Raw genomic sequence first — 15,655 nt, forward strand, 5'->3', positions numbered from 1 at the left:
TCTCCTCTTGCTTCCCCCTTCTGGCCCTCTGAGGCATCGCTCAGAGAAGAAACAAGGGCAGCACAGGGATTTGGTGTCATAATCCACATTCCCCAGCTGCTTATAAACAGCCCCTGGCCTTGGGAATCCCAAGCTACAATCCCATTGACCTCACCCTGACATTGTGATGCCACAGCCCTTCCTCTCTGAATCTCACTCTAAAGGTGCAAAGTCCCCAGTTAAGAGCAAAAGTCTGTGTATCACATAAGAGCAGGGGCCACAGCTTCTAATTCATATCCATACAACTGGGGACTAGCTGAGGGCTGTGAATACAGCCCAGTGGGGCCTGAAAAGTCCCCATGTGAACCCCCAAGGCTCTGTCCTTTGAACTGGTGTCCTTTCCTTCTCTTCAGCCCTAAATCAAGCAGTTTTAACTGGGTGACACAAGGACCTGAGCCTTACTCTGGTCTTTGGATCTTAAGACAGAAGCTTTAACTAAGGAGGACAAGGAGAGAGGCTCCAAGAAGAGGCCCATAGTGAAAGTCTTCCCAAACCAGCTTGGACAGAGAAAATCCCCATGGGGTCACTAGCAAGCCCCAAGAAGGCAAGGCTCTGCCTCTGGACACTCTCAAGGCCAGAACAGGGTCAGCCACTGAGCTCTCCATGCCCCCAGCAGGGCTCTGGGTGCCTGCAGCCTTTGCCCACTGTTTTGGTGACATTTCCTTCATGGTAACCAGCCCCAAGTAAAACATCCCAGGAAGCAGCCCCTAAAAATAGCTCCTCCCAGGGCAGCAGCAAGCTGGGGGAGGGGAAAGAGAGGGAGGAGAGAAGAGGGGAGCAGATGGGAAGCTGCTGCTGATAGGGCCCAGGAAGTAGAGGTGGTGTTTGGGGGGGAAGTGGCTGGAAACATCCCTACCATACAGCAGTCTCTACCCGCAGAGGTATGTTCAGATGAGAGCGAGACTTCGTCAGTGGAAGGGAGGGATCTGCTCCACTGGGCTCAGAGCTCTGGGTCTAGATGGAGAGGCGTGGAGGTGATCTATCAGGATTTAGCACAGAAACAAAATATCTAGAATCTGTATTTTAAAGGGAAGAGCCAAAGGCTAAATGATGACCACACTGCTTAAAGATGCTGGGATCTGAGCACTGGCAATATCACTGGCATGCCTACAGCTCACAACGAACAAACCGGTCTTTTGCGTTCTGGTTTCCCCACTGGCTGTAAGGGAGATCTGTCTGGCCCATGGACAGAAGACAAAGGGCTTCTGCCGAGAGGCACTCGAAAGGTGCAAAGTGCCCATCTCTTCCTGTCACCACCCTTTTGGCACCCATGGGATCAGGCCCTTGTCAGCCTGCCAAGGCTGTCCAGAGAGCAGCACGCTCAGAGATGGGGCAGGAGCTGGTCACACCCACTCCACCCCTTCTCTGCCTCCAGCCTCCGCAGAGAATGGGGTCAGCCACTCACCTCTAGGGTTTCAGCACAGCCTCAAAGCTTGGAGCACAGCTCCTGACCAGGGCCCAGAGCAAGCAGCAGGAAGCAAGCACGGGCTTCTCCTACAGGATGGGGCCCCTTCCAACCTGCATCACCACCCTATGATGCTAGCACCCAAAATCACTCTGGGAAGGGGCGGGTGGGCAGGACGGCAGGCCACTGTTGAAGGAGCTAAATGACACAGCTCACAGCATGGCTGGATGATGAAACCAACCCTTAGCACAAAGAAGGGGCCTCCAAGCTGTTTCCTCATCCAGCGGGGAGAGTCAGAGGAGCTCAGTCACCTCTGCACAGGATGCTCACTTCTCTGTCCACAGAAATTGGTCTGTTTTATCCTCAGGAGGAAAAGCACCGTTTCGGATCTAACCTCCTCAAATGCTTCAAGTCCCAGAGTCCCGGTGCTCCAGTGCCGTATAGATCTCTCTTACTCCTGCCCCCCTTCACTGCTGCGTCACCCTCCCCTCTCTTCATCCTTAACAGGAAAGTCTCACTTGGAGATACCACAGGGGACACAAATGTCATGGGGGCTACTCAGGCCAACACTAAGGGGGCGGAGACTTTCAGCTGGCACCACCCGGGGGGGGGGATCCTATTTCAGTCCCCAGGGCCAGCTGGACCAAGAAAGTTCAGTCCCCAGGGCCAGCTGGACCAAGAAAGGCACAGCCTTTGCCCTTCTGGTGGCCAACATGCCACAATTACAGCCACTCAGCTTGCCACAGCCTTGGATGTGAACTGACACCCCAATCTGGGGGCTCAGAAGAGGCCCCTAATCACAGAACAGCCCATGTGCACAGATGGTCACAGAACGGCAGAGACACCACCTGGAGAAGGCTGGGCCAAGGTGTTTCTGGTAAATATCAAAGAGCATGGCAAGAGCAACTGTCACGGCTGTCGCTTTTTAGACGGCATTTCTTAAACGTGTGGCTCAGGGCCCACCTGCATGAAACTCACTAAGGCACTTGTTAAAAGTGTAGATTCTGAGGCTCCACCCCAGACTTCCCAAAGCAGAATCTCTGGCTAGAGCCCAGGAATCTGCATTCTTAACCAGTCTTCAAGGTGATCCTCTTGCACACTAAAATTGAAAACTGCTGCTTAGAGGAAGTCCTGACATTGCCCTAAAAGGCCATTTATGACAGGGAAGGAAGATGATAAGCTGCAATATCCTATATCTCCCACCTGTCTTACTCCCCAAGCACAAGTCTTTAACTTCATCTGTTCTCTCCTACAGTTGTATCAGGACTACAGCCTGGTCCATGGATCAGAGAGAACCCAAGCCAGTGCCAGGGTACAAGGGTTCCAGCAACCTGGCTATGAGTTTCCTGAGAGCCAAAGCCAAAAGGCAACCTGGCTGGTTACACAGTCCATTCATTCAACCTGTAGTATGTACCAGGCACTTTGTTCTATCAATATGTGTCAGGCCCCTGTATCAATATGTATCAATCATATACGTAAAGAAACAGATATGATTCCTATCCTTACCTCCCAGGTCCTGGGGAAGGGGAAGGCTTTTGCTTACATTTAACTTCAACAGAAATTTCTTCACATGGGGTATACAGATTAAATAAATAAACAAACAAGGCAAGTGTTATTAACAGATTTCATAATATTGTTTCCCATAGCACCTTTTAGTAAGGCTAAGCATCCCTTCCCAGTGAAAGCAACTGGAATTCAGATAAATGGTCCAAACAGAGAAATTTCTTATGATGTAAACTGCTCCACGGATAAATCCTAAACTACGTAGAAAAAAGAAAGGACCATTTGCCCTTCAACTGTAGCAATATGGGAAATGGTTTGGATATAAGCAAGAGAGTGGGATATGAAATGTTATGTTCCACGAGGTGAAAATCTATATGCATATGAATAAAGATAAGAAGGGAATCTGAAGATTTAAAAATAAAAGAAGACATAAGGGCTCAGGCTCCTGGGGGAGGGGGTGCTCTTAAATCTTAAAATAACGACTTATCATTGCCATCACCTGGCCCACTAGCTCTGCATCCAAGCCTATTTTAAATGCCTCCTTCAGCCTAGCTGAGAGCTAAGCCTGGAATCACAGGCTCAAGAGCCCCAACTCCACACCTATTGCCGTTCCAAAGCAAATGGAGTGACATTATGTGACTTTCAGTGACTTTACACAGACAGACCCGCAGACGAAGACAGTGCTCAACACTCAGCTGCCTGAGCTCTCTACGTTGTCGCACAGCCACCATCATGGGCCCCTGAGGCCACCATGACAAGAAACAACAGAGCAAAAGGATTCTTATCCAGAGCTGACCCCCCAGAAGACCAGGTGATCTCTCCCCGTGCCTCCCGGGCCACCTCACCACGGAGGGCAAGCAGAATCAGCCTGACAGTCTCTCTTTCACTCTGCAGCACAGAGAATCACAAACAAGACAGGAACAGGCAGGGAGACTCAGCAAACGCCCTTCAGACTTTCATGGATGACCCTGGTGGGCCCACCACATTCCCAGATACAGAAATCCAACACCTGTGGAGCCCTAGACAGACAGACAGCGATGAGTGAAACCCAGCCCCAGCCTCTGCACCTTTATAAAATATACAGCGTAAACTGAGAGGCTGCAGGAAAGCCACGGCCTTCACTCACTAACCCCACGGGCACTAGCCTAGTGGGCACCCTGGCCCAACCCTCCCCGGGAGCTCAATCCCCTACACCCACACCTACAGTGCAACCCCCGGACGACTCCCTCCATCTCCAAGACAACAGCCTCCCACTCTCAATCTCCAAACAGTATTGGCACTTACATATCCCTGACCTCTCTTGTTGGCATCTGTACCTACCAGCCAGGACCAGGCCAAAGTCAACCTGGCACACAGGCCACACAGCAGAGCCCCAGTTTTGGCATAACCATCTCGAGAGGGGGAGTTGCTGCCTGAAGCATATGATCTTACACAAGAATCTTCTTGAAGAAAAAAAAATCAAAGGGAAAAAAAACCTCATCCAGTTTGGGCAGGGAAAAAAGATATCAGCTGGCAAAGATGGGACAAGGTTGAAAGAAGGTGAAGCCTGGAAAGGGACATGACCGCACAGGTTAGGGAAGTTCAGGTGGGTAGGGAAGGAACAGAAGAAGACAGCCTAAGGCAGGCAACTCCACAAAGTCACCACACCAGCTCTCCTCACCCTAGAGTTCAGCTCGCAGCTGTCTCTCCCACCCTCACGCCTGGGTCAGAGGACAGCGGTGAGACCGGGAAAGCAAAGCATTGCATCATTAACTGGAGACATCAGACACCAGCCCCGTTACTGATGCACACGGGCTATGCTGTGTGGGCACCAGGAGGTATCCATTCTCAAACCGCCATCCCTGCCTGCACCCTGCATCCCTGGCCAGAGGATGTCTGCCAAAGAGCCCAGCCCACTGCACCGTCCCCCCTCCTCAAAGGAGGAGGGCATCTGACTGCCCACATATCTCTATGGCAACCATCGCCTCCGACTCAAGGTACCCAGAGAGAAAGAAAACAAACAAATAAGTCAACTTAATAGCCAGTGTAGAGAAACAGCAAGAGGCAGGGGCTGGGAGGAAGACAGCGAGTCAACCCCTGCTTGTGGGGATGGAGAGCGGTGCTCCCAGCCAGGAGGCAGACACAGACCTGCTAAACAGGTCCCAGAATAACTGACAAGAAGCCCACTGTCAGTTTATAGCTCCTCCAATGCTTAGAAACATGTATTACATCTCTCATTCCAGAGACGCCCAGGTCATTACTAGTCATGGCCCACATCTTCTCCAGGGCATTCTACTGCCCGGTCTTAACTCTTTTCTGAGTCTTATAACCTTTGTCCCAGGGCTACACTTTGCAGCTCTCAGTGACCTGACCCATCCACATACCTCCCTACTCGCCGTAGCTATGAAGAGGACTTCACATTGCTGGGTCTATACCTATCAGATGAGTTGACTTTGGCAAGCACCCAGCACAAGCTGCAGGGAGACAAGGTTCAAGGTGTGAGGCACAGGGCCTGACCCTCCCCAGCCCCAGGCACTTGGGAGCATCTCACAAGTTAGGCTCTCAGGCCTGGGCCTTCACAATCTTCAGATCCTGAGGCCCAGCTGCTCGTATTCAGACCAGGCCATTGAGATTTCCAGACCATGAGGCATCACCCTCCACCCAGGACAGACTGCATCTGCTGCTGCACCACCAACTTTGTAATTTGATCAAAAAAGCAATCAAGTTCATCTGGCAGGATTTGTTCCCGAGAAGCCCTCGCCAGTAGCAGCCTCCCTTGATGTTTACAGATTCCCTTCCCTTGGGAGTCTGTTCTGCCGCCTGGTGGGTAGGGGGAGGCTGGGTTTGTCAGAGCTGTTCACTTACTGCATTTCCATCTTAAGTCACCACTGGGGCGCAGGGACTAGTCAAGCCTGGAGTGGCTACCACTGCCCCAAACACAGAGATTCCAAACGCCCCAAACGAAGAGCTAGCCACCCACCACTCCCGATATCCTCCCCCTCCATAAAAACCAAGCTCCCTTGAGCCTTCAGGGACCACTCCTCCTAGCAGCAATCAACAACTCTTACATCTTCATTCTTTTCTATCTGTTCCCTGTATAATTCTCTGCCTAGCTTCAAAGGTCACCCACCCTGAAATTCCAACTCTTCTCCAAGAGCTAAAGCCACAACCCCCAACTGCTGGTTCTTCTTCAGAAGAACACTAGCCCTTGGAGGCACCCCCATGGAGAGACTGAGACGGGGAATACTCACCCCGAGCAGATAACTTCTTGGTATTGATGATTTTTGCTGCATACTCTTGCGTGGACGTTTTCTTCACACACCTGCGGACCACAGAGAAAGCACCCCTGGAGGGAGAAGGGGGAAAGAACTGGGACACGGAGCAGAGCAGAGTGACACAAACACACTTCAGGTCTGAGGACAGTGATGCTCCCATCACCAGACCTTTAGTCAAAATCACACACCAGTGTGGTGACTATTACCATCCAACCTGGGGCAGAAGGATGTGGCCTCTGCAGGCCGCTCAACAGATGTGGGTGGAGGACCACGCTACTCCCACGCCCACCCACATCTGTTCTGGGTAAAGCAACAGCCCTAACCTCAGGCTGTGCGTCAAGAGCTGGTGGGAGATGCTTAAAACACACACCTGCTGCATCTCACGGACGGCCCTGCAGTCCCAGCCAAGGAGACCGGAGAAAGGAAGACCCTGCCCTTTTCTCAGCAGGAATAGTTGGGGTAGGGGAAGGAAACATTAGAAAGAGGGTATGTCTTTCTAATACATGTCTCCCTCAACCACGGGGAGGAAAGTGAGACTCAAATCCCCCCAGCCGGCTTCATCCCACTGCGTCCTAGCTCAACTGATAGCAGGGAAAGAGAGGACCCAGTTGTGGGTCTCAGACATCAACAACTCCCCTTCCCCATGACACTTCCCTCTACACGCCCCCCAGCCCTCAATGGGAGCTCGCACTCTCCAGCTCTGGAAACATCCAGGGGGGCGGGCTGGGCGGGGGCTGCAGTGGCCAGGCTCGGCGCCGCGGGTGGGGGTGGGGGGCCAGGGCTGGTGCAGCGGCCGGCTCAGTGCGGAGGGGAGGGGGATGCTGCGGCTGCGGCGCGCGGCTCCCGGGACCACTGCAGGGATGGGGGGAGGGGACGGGGGTGCTGCAGCACTGCCCAGCAGCGGGGCTGGGATCCTGGAAGCGGCACTAGCCGGGGGCGGGGCCGGGTACCAAGCATCCCCCACACCCGGGCACCGCAGCAGGGTTGGAGCTGCAGGGCCGGGGAGGGTCCTGAGTCTCAGGCGCGTGGGACGTGGGACCGGGTGCTGAGTGAGCTCTTGAACAGAGTGGGGAGGGGGCAGCAAACAGGCGGCGTTGGGATTAGGGGGGGCGCCAGAAGGGTGCGGAAGGGGCGGGGCTGGAGGGCGCCCAGGAGCGCTCCGGGGGCTGCAGTCCCCGCGGCAGCGCGGGGTGCAGCAGCCCGGGCAGCTGCTGCAGGGCGCGGAGGGGGCTGCGGGGCAGGGAGCTAGGGGCGAGGGGGGCCCCGGGAGGCGGCTGGCGGGAAAGGCTGGGGGTGGGGTGGGCCGAGGGGGCGCTGCAGCGGCCGGTGCAGGGCCGGGGGGCGGGGCGAGGAGCCGCATAGCGCCCGGGCGGCAGGGGCAGGGTGTGGGGGGCCCCGGCTGGCGGCGGACGAGCCGTACTTGCCGAGCTCCTCGAAGAGCTGATAGTCGTCGGTGAAGCGGGTGCAGGTGGCGGTGGTGGCCATGCTGGCGGGCGGGCGGACGCGGCGGTGCAGCCCGCGCCGACGTCGGTGCACAGTCACCGCCGCCCGGCCGAGGGAGCAAGAGGAGGAGACGGGGCTGAGCCCGGCAGCACCGCGAGACTTTACCGGGGAGAGCGAGGGAGGGAGGGACACCCCCGCGCCGCCCGCCCGCCCCGCCCCCAGCCCCGCCGGCCCCCCGCCCGGCCCCAGGACCGCCCCGGGGGAGGGGCCTTCCGCCACCGGCCCCGCCCCGCCCGGGGAGCCGCTGGGGCTGGGCGGAGGCACCCGGGAGCGAAAGCTGGGGTGCGGGTGGGGTCTCAGACCCGGCCACCTGGAGGGGGCTAGAAGGTTCCTGACCTGTGGGCTTGTCCCAGGGCAGACCCTACAAGTGCTCAGGATGTGAGTGCAAGTATGCATGTGTTGGGAACGGGTAGGGGTCTGGACCACCGAGTTCTCTGGCGGAGCTCTACACTTGTGTCCTAAGCCCCGAGTCCGGCTCACACGACGAGAGAGGGCCAAGGTCAAAAACGCCCGTGTCACACTGAACACTTGGGAGACGCCCCCAATCTGTGCAGAGCCAGCTCTCAGCAGCCTTCCCTCGGGAAGCTGACAGTCTAGACTTGTGTAAGCGTCAGGGCCATTATTAGATAAAATCCTTCAGGCACGGTTTGTTCAGGGAGACCAGGCCAGGGCGAAGGATGCAGGTGGAACTCTGCCTTCCTTCCTGCACTCCAGCCTTAGAGATGAGAGAATGTTCTCTCTCTGGCCAGCAAAGAAAGGGATGAAGTGGGAACCACTTAGAAAAGGCTTAGTGCAGTGTGGGCTAGAAGAGCAAGTGGAAGCAAGAAGAAAATAACCCCATTTTCCTTCAGGCACCCTTTGTTTTTATTTATGGCTCATCACATTGTATAATGATGTGTTTACCGGTATGAGAGGCAGCACACAAGAGCATGACTGTCTTAAGTGTGAACTCGGGTTAGACTGCTTGACTTGGGTTTCTGGACAACTCACTGACCAGCTATGTGACACTGGGCAAGTCAATTAGTCTATCTGTGCTTCAGTTACCTTATCTGAAAACGGGGAAGAATAGTAACTAACTACCTCACAGAGTTTTGAGTATTAATGAACTAAAGCACATAAAGCATTCAGAATAGTACCTGGTACCTAAGTAGAACTGTGCTCGCTATTTAATATTTGGCTTCCCAGTAAATTGTGATAGGGCAGGGCTGCCTTTGTTCACCTCTCTACTCAGCCTCAGACCCTTAGTAAATATTTGTGGGATGAAGGGATTCCTTGGGATGCTGGCAGAGGGAGTTACCAGCTCTTTCTCTGTCTCCACTGTCAGAGGATGGTAGGAACAAGACACATAACTGTTTTGGAGGAAGAGAAACAGGCTGGGCAGGTTCCTGACCTGCCTGGGCAGCTGTACCCCCCAAGTCTAGAGGCCAGCCCCCACTGGGCAGGGCGGAGCTCAGCCAACTGCTGCCGTTCAGTCTTGATTACAGCAGGATGCCCACTGGGAGTCGGGCTTCCATTGTCAGCAGGCTAACTCGCCTGCCTGAAGAAGGCAGCTGAGAGGCTGAGAGGTGTCCCAGCCTCCCAGGCCTCCTCCCCCAGGGGGTGGGTGGAGCAAAGCTCTCCGGGAGGGCTCCTCTCCTCTCCTTACCCAACAGTCCTGGGAGCTGGTTTGAGAACCAGACTGCCCAGTAGGGGTGATTAAGGGAATAGGATAGGAAAAGAATTAACAAATTGCCTGGGAGAAGGGCAGAGGGCTGAAGGAAAGGGGTGAGGTGACTGAATATCATGCCCCACCCCTCCCCAGGGCAACAGGAAGTAAGGCGCTGGGGAGTAAGGCCACTTCCTATCTTGAAGCACAGGGGTAAGAACCTGGTTCCAAGTGCCAGTGTGGGGCAGGGCAGTGAGATTGTACACACAGGGATGTGTAAATCATCCACCTTAAAGGCAGAAGTGCAGGCTAGCCTACACTCCAGTAACAAGGCCTGCATGCTGGTTAATCATCAATGTGTCCTGCCTGAGCCCTCAAGGCAACTTGGTTCCTGACCTCCAGATGCTGAAACTTTTATTCATTACTGTAAGGCAGAGTGAGAAGATGGAGGGACATCTCACTTCTCACAGAGCAAGCACAGATCAAGGCTTCTAAGGAGGCCCCTAGGGTATCCCAGGGGAAAACAGAAAAACAGGATCACAAACCTGACCTGTTCTTGACAAAGGGTAAGGGAGGGCTCTACTACTTCGCTTCTCCTACCCGCACTGCTCTCAACAGCCTCTCTGACGTGGCTTCAGAGGTGATTTGGAGACCACAAATGCCTTCATGTGCACACACAAACACACCCTGGCACACACCTTCCTTGATCCCCATTGCTGTCGCATCCACACAACTTCCAGCCACCGCAGGGCAGTTAGAGGGCAAATACATATAAATAATAACAAGCTTGCCAGCTCCCTCTTCAACAGTATCTACGGCAACCCCATGGGGTCCAAGACTTGTGATGTTCCATTGCACTTGATCCCCGCCACCCCCCGCCCCCACCCCCGGCAGGTCCAGCCCTCAGTCCCCCACAGCACAGGGGGCCCCACTAAGTGAACCCTCTGTCATTCTGGTGATCTTTCTTTTGAAGGCTCTGAAAATTACACCAAGGACTGCCCCCTGACTGAAAGGCACTTCCCATCCTAGTTTTGGAATGCAAGTTTAGAGTAGGTTTATACATATATGTTCAGTCATGTCTGATTCTTTGTGACCCCATGGATTGTAGCCTCCCAGTCCTCTGTCCATGGAATTTTCCAGGCAAGAATACTGGAGTCAGTTGCCATTCCGTACTCCAGGGGATCTTCCTGACCCAGGGATTGAACATCTCTTGTGTCTCCTGCCTTGGCAGGTGGATTCTTTACCATTGCCCCATAAAGGTACTTACTCTTGAGCTGAGGAAAATGGAGCAGTTCAAAGTGATGGTTTCTTTTTACTGAAGTATGGTTGATTTACAGTGATATATGAGTGTCAAGTAAACAGCAAAGTGATTCAGTTTTATATTTTTTTCTGGTTATTTTCCATTATAGATTATTCAGTTCAATTCAGTTCAGTCACTCAGTCCTGTCTGACTCTGCGACCCCATGAACTGCAGCACGCCAGGCCTCCCTGTCCATCACCAACTCCCAGAGTTCACTCAAACTCATGTTCATTGAGTCAGTGATACCATCCAGCCATCTCATCCTCTGTTGTCCCCTTCTCCTCCTGCCCCCAATCCCTCCCAGCATCAGAGTCTTTTCCAGTGAGTCAACTCTTTGCATGAGATGGCCAAAGTATTGGAGTTTCAGCTTTAGCATCATTCCTTCCAAAGAAATCCCAGGGCTGATCTCCTTCAGAATGGACTGGTTGGATCTCCTTGCAGTCCATGGGACTCTCAAGAGTCTTCTCCAACACCACAGTTCAAAAGCATCACCTCTTCAGTGCTCAGCTTTCTTCACAGTCCAACTCTCACATCCATACATGACCACTGGAAAAACCATAGCCTTGACTAGATGGACCTTTGTTGGCAAAGTAATGTCTCTGCTTTTGAATATGCTGTCTATGTTGGTCATAACTTTCCTTCCAAGGAGTAAGCGTCTTTTAATTTCATGGCTGCAGTCACCATCTGCAATGATTTTGGAGCCATCTGCACATCTGAAGTTATTAATATTTCTCCCGGCAATCTTGATTCCAGCTTGTGTGTCTTCCAGCCCAACGTTTCTCATGATGTACTCTGCATAGAAGTTAAGTAGCCAGGGTGACAATATACAGCCTTGACATACTCCTTTTCCTATTTGGAACCAGTCTTGTTCCATGTCCAGTTCTAACTGTTGCTTCCTGACCTGCATATAGGTTTCTCAAGAAGCAGGTCAGGTGGTCTGATATTCCCATCTCCTTCAGAATTTTCCACAGTTTACTGTGATCCACACAGTCAAAGGCTTTGGCATAGTCAATAAAGCAGAAATAGATGTTTTTCTGGAACTCTCTTGCTTTTTCCATTCCTCTGCCTTTTCCAAAACCATCTGGAAGTTCACGGTTCACGTATTGCTGAAGATACCAAATATTGTTCCCTGTCTATGCAGTAAATCCTAGTTGCTTATCTATTTTATGTATAGTAGTTTGTATCTGTTAATCCCATACTCCCAATGTATCCCTTCTGCTCTTCCTTTCTCGTTTGGGAAACATAGATTTGTTTTCTATGTGTTTTCTCTGTGAGTCTGTTTCTGTTTTGTCAATAAATTCATTTGTGTTATTTTTTAGGTTATTTTTTAGATAAATATCACAGGATACTTGTCTTTGACTTCGCTTAGTATGATGATCTGTAGGTCCATCCATGTTGCTGCAAATGGCAATGTTTCATTCTTTTTTTTAAGGTTGAGTAATATTGCATTGTCTATATATACCGCATCTTCTTAAACCAATCTTCTGTTGATGGGCATGAAAACGAAGTATTTAAAAGCAAGAGAGGGCTTCCTAGGTGGTGCTAGTGGTAGAGAACCTGCCTGCCAATGTAGGAGACCAAAGCAAGAGGGATGACACTCTTGAAAACAAAGAATAATTATCTGCTTGTTAGGGGTTGTTATGAAATAAATTTGAAGAGAATTCACTCTTGTACTATAAGGGGTTTTTAAATCCACAGAACCCTATGAGTTACATGGTCATGCCTCAGCAGCTGCTCAATATACTGGGGTTCTATGTAAGATTTTGTTAAGAAAAGAGTCCCTGGCTAAAAGGAGTCCCTGAAAGAAGTTTGAAACCCACTGGACCTTCTGAGGTCCCCTCCAACTCTAAGATTCTACAATTAACTTTGGAGAATTAGGAGTGATGAGGTCATGGCCTTTCTCCAAGGACTCTGACAAATTTTATTATTTTGAGGCTTTTGAAACTAGTGAGATGTGATCATGAGCATAGGTAACAATGAGAAAGACAAATAAAAACATTTAAGTAAGTAATTCCCAAGCTAGGAGGGGATGTGGGATGCCCCTCTCCCCTGGAAGACACTTCAAATCACATCCATGAACAGAAAAGTTGATATGACCCATCCTCAATGAGAACTACTCCCAGCAAAGCCACTGACCTTGATGAGAGTGTTTTCCCATCCCCCCTATGACTGAGAGCTGAAAAAAAGGGTTAAGATCCACAGACTAAATCAATGACTGCAGTATTTCTTAATGGAGAAGCTGAGGTTATTTTAAAGTGAGGGACTCAATTCCTATTGGGCACGGGGGATGAGATTTTGGGTTGAAAATCTGAGAATGTTTGAGGTGAGGGCTAAAGCATTTGGTGTGAAGAACTGAGGTATTTGTAATACCTATGGTCTGAGATACTGAGCTTGGAGCTCAGAATTTCAGGTGAGTTATGAGGAGTCAAAATAATTGGAGTGAGGGGCTGAGGGGTCAGAAGGGAGGAAATGCCTTCTATTTTCCAGCTAGAGGGCTGGTTCTGAAAGGCAGTCAGATTCTGCCTTTGGATCCTGCAAGTCCAGCTCAGGGTTCCCTTGGCCTCTCAGCCACTCTATCCTCCATTATCCCCCATAGACTGTGTGCTCCTTGAGGACAGAGGGTATCAGATCTTTCTCCCTTGTATCCTCAACTCCTAGCACAAAGCCCGGCATACACTAGGTGCTCAACAGGTATTGTGGAATGAATGAAGTATTGGGGCAAGGGGCTGAGATAGTTGGGGTGAAGAGGGAGCACTGGTAGAAAGGTGACAGGGTTGTCATCATAGAAAAAAAGGGAGGAACTGAGATGGGGGGCTGGCGGCCTGCATCAGCCAGGCATGGCTTGGGCATGTGGGGCCCCCTGGTGGGCAGACCTGAGGTGCACAGGGTGCTTGGAGGGAAAGACAGGAAAACCAGAGAAGACAATAAAAATGACAGAACTCCAGTACTTTGGCCACCTCATGCGAGGAGTTGACTGCTTAGAAAAGGCCCTGATGCTGGGAGGGGTTGGGGGCAGGAGGAGACGGGGACGACAGAGGATGAGATGGCTGGATGGCATCACCGACTCGATGGACGTGAGTTTGGGTGAACTCCGGGAGTTGGTGATGGACAGGGAGGCCTGGTGTGCTGCAATTCATGGGGTCGCAAAGAGTCAGATATGACTGAGCGACTGAACTGAACTAAACTGAACTGACTAGCACTTGGGGAGAGCTTGCTACACAGAAGACACAGGCACAAAGCACCCAGCAGGAGCTATTTCATTTAACCCCCATCACCGCCCTGTGAGTGTAGGAGCCAGCAGCCCCATTTTACAGAAGAGAAAACTAAGTTTAGAAAGGGAAAGCAGCTTGCCTGAGGGCAAATAGCTACTCTGTTGTAGAGCTGAGATAATGTGATTGAAGGGAAGTGAATACAAAGAGATGTGCGGTGGCATGGGGCTTCAGTTTCAATGTGCTCATCCAACCTATGGAGGCTTCCCTGGTGCAGCTCGTAAAGAATCCGCCTGCAATGCAGGAGACCTAGGTTCAGTCCCTGGGTTGGGAAGATCCCCTGGAGAAGGGAACAGTTACCTACTCCAGTATTCTGGCCTAGAGAATGCCATGGACTGTTCAAAGAGTCAGACATGACTGAGCAACTTTCATCTCCAACCTACAGGATCTAGACTGTATTCTTAAACCTCACCCACATTTATCCTAATGTAGACCTGGTCCTGAATCCAGGCACTTACTCATAGGGGACACTGATCCATCCTTTCATTTCTTCATTTTATTAAGCATCTTTTCTCTTCCCTGGGTTTCCCGGTGGCTTGGTAAAGGATCTGCCTGCAATGCAAGAGACCCAGGTTCGGTCCCTGGGTTGGGAAGATCCCCTCCAGAGGGAATGCTTACCCACTCTAGTATTCTTGCCTGGAGAATTTCATGGACAGAGGAGCCTGGAGGGCTACAGTCCATGTGGTTGCAAAAAGTCGGACACAACTAAGCGATTGACATTTTCACTTTTTCTCTTCTAGTCACTGGGGAAGCAGAAGAGAACAATACCACAATACGACAAAACTCCTGCCCTCAGAGAACTTACATTCTTGTGGGCAGGCGATGAAACTAGAAAGAGGTCATTTTAGATTGGAATTCTACAGAGAAAGTAAAGCAACGGATCGGAGAGCCAGGAATGGGGAGAGACTAGAAAACGCCTTCAGCTGAAGTTCTTAGCTCTGGCTGCCCCCGGAAAGTGACTTGTACGGGAGACCTAAATGATGATAAGGAGCTGGTCACTTCAAGATCTGGGACAAGACCATTCCTGGGGGAAGAAAGAGCAGTGATAGCCTGAGAAAAAATATTCAAGGGGCGGGAAGAAGGCTGGTATGGTGGGAGCAGAGCGGGCAAGTGGAGAAGAAGGAGGAAACTAGGACCCAGAGCCTTGTCAAAGCCCGCTGTCTAGTACAACTGCCCTAGTGCTCCTTCCACAAGGATGGCTGCCTCTGTGCTCACAGAGGCACAAGACCCCAAACCCCAACTCAGTGTGAGACGATCCCTTGATCAGAGATGGACATAAATCTGGGCCTGAAGCTGGAAATGATATTCCTTGCATACCATAAAGAAGGGTGGTGAGATGAGCACAGGATGACCTCTCAGCACTCTAGGGCTTCTGGGAGTGATGTGCAGAGGGGTTCTTGCAGAAATCACCAGTGTTGTTACTCTGCTTCTTACAAACCCATCTACTGACCCCAAATTCTGGTGAAGGATAGTACAGCAAATATTTCAGGATGCCAAGCAAGGAGAACAGGCAACTCATGCTCAAAATATCCGAACTTCTTAATGGCTCTCAGGGAATGGTTTTTAAAGGCAACATTAGGGGTGAGGATTGCAGGGTGTGTGATCAGCTCAACAACTTTGTTCTGTTTGGTTGGTGGTAAGGTAACAAAGGCAATGGCACCCCACTCCGGTACTCTTGCCTGGAAAATCCCATGGATGGTGGAGCCTGGTAGGCTGCAATCCATGGGATCACTAAGA

The 15,655-nt window shown here is 51.6% G+C and overlaps 1 protein-coding gene across 47 annotated transcripts in view; it reads right to left on the minus strand.

Annotated features, from left to right (window-relative positions):
- The window catches only part of CAMK2G (calcium/calmodulin dependent protein kinase II gamma), a 55,355-nt gene extending 47,472 nt beyond the window's left edge, over positions 1-7,883 (minus strand). For 29 of the 47 annotated variants that reach the window (XR_011253024.1, XR_011253025.1, XR_011253021.1 and 26 more), the window contains exons 1-2: positions 7,622-7,843; positions 6,178-6,272 (exon numbers count right to left, since the gene is read on the minus strand). Coding sequence is in view for 25 of the 47 variants with exons in the window: in XM_069572145.1 (XP_069428246.1) it covers positions 6,178-6,272; positions 7,622-7,686 (160 nt within the window). In the remaining 22 variants the exon portion in view is untranslated. Of the gene's footprint in view, positions 1-895; positions 994-6,177; positions 6,273-7,621 lie in introns of those variants that run through there. The other 18 variants (XM_069572146.1, XM_069572151.1, XM_070289500.1 and 15 more) reach the window with 8 other exon arrangements.
- Positions 7,884-15,655: the final 7,772 nt, after the last annotated feature.

The sequence above is a fragment of the Ovis canadensis genome, chromosome 25 (assembly GCF_042477335.2).
Source record: "Ovis canadensis isolate MfBH-ARS-UI-01 breed Bighorn chromosome 25, ARS-UI_OviCan_v2, whole genome shotgun sequence".
In the NCBI taxonomy this organism is placed as follows: domain Eukaryota; kingdom Metazoa; phylum Chordata; class Mammalia; order Artiodactyla; family Bovidae; genus Ovis; species Ovis canadensis.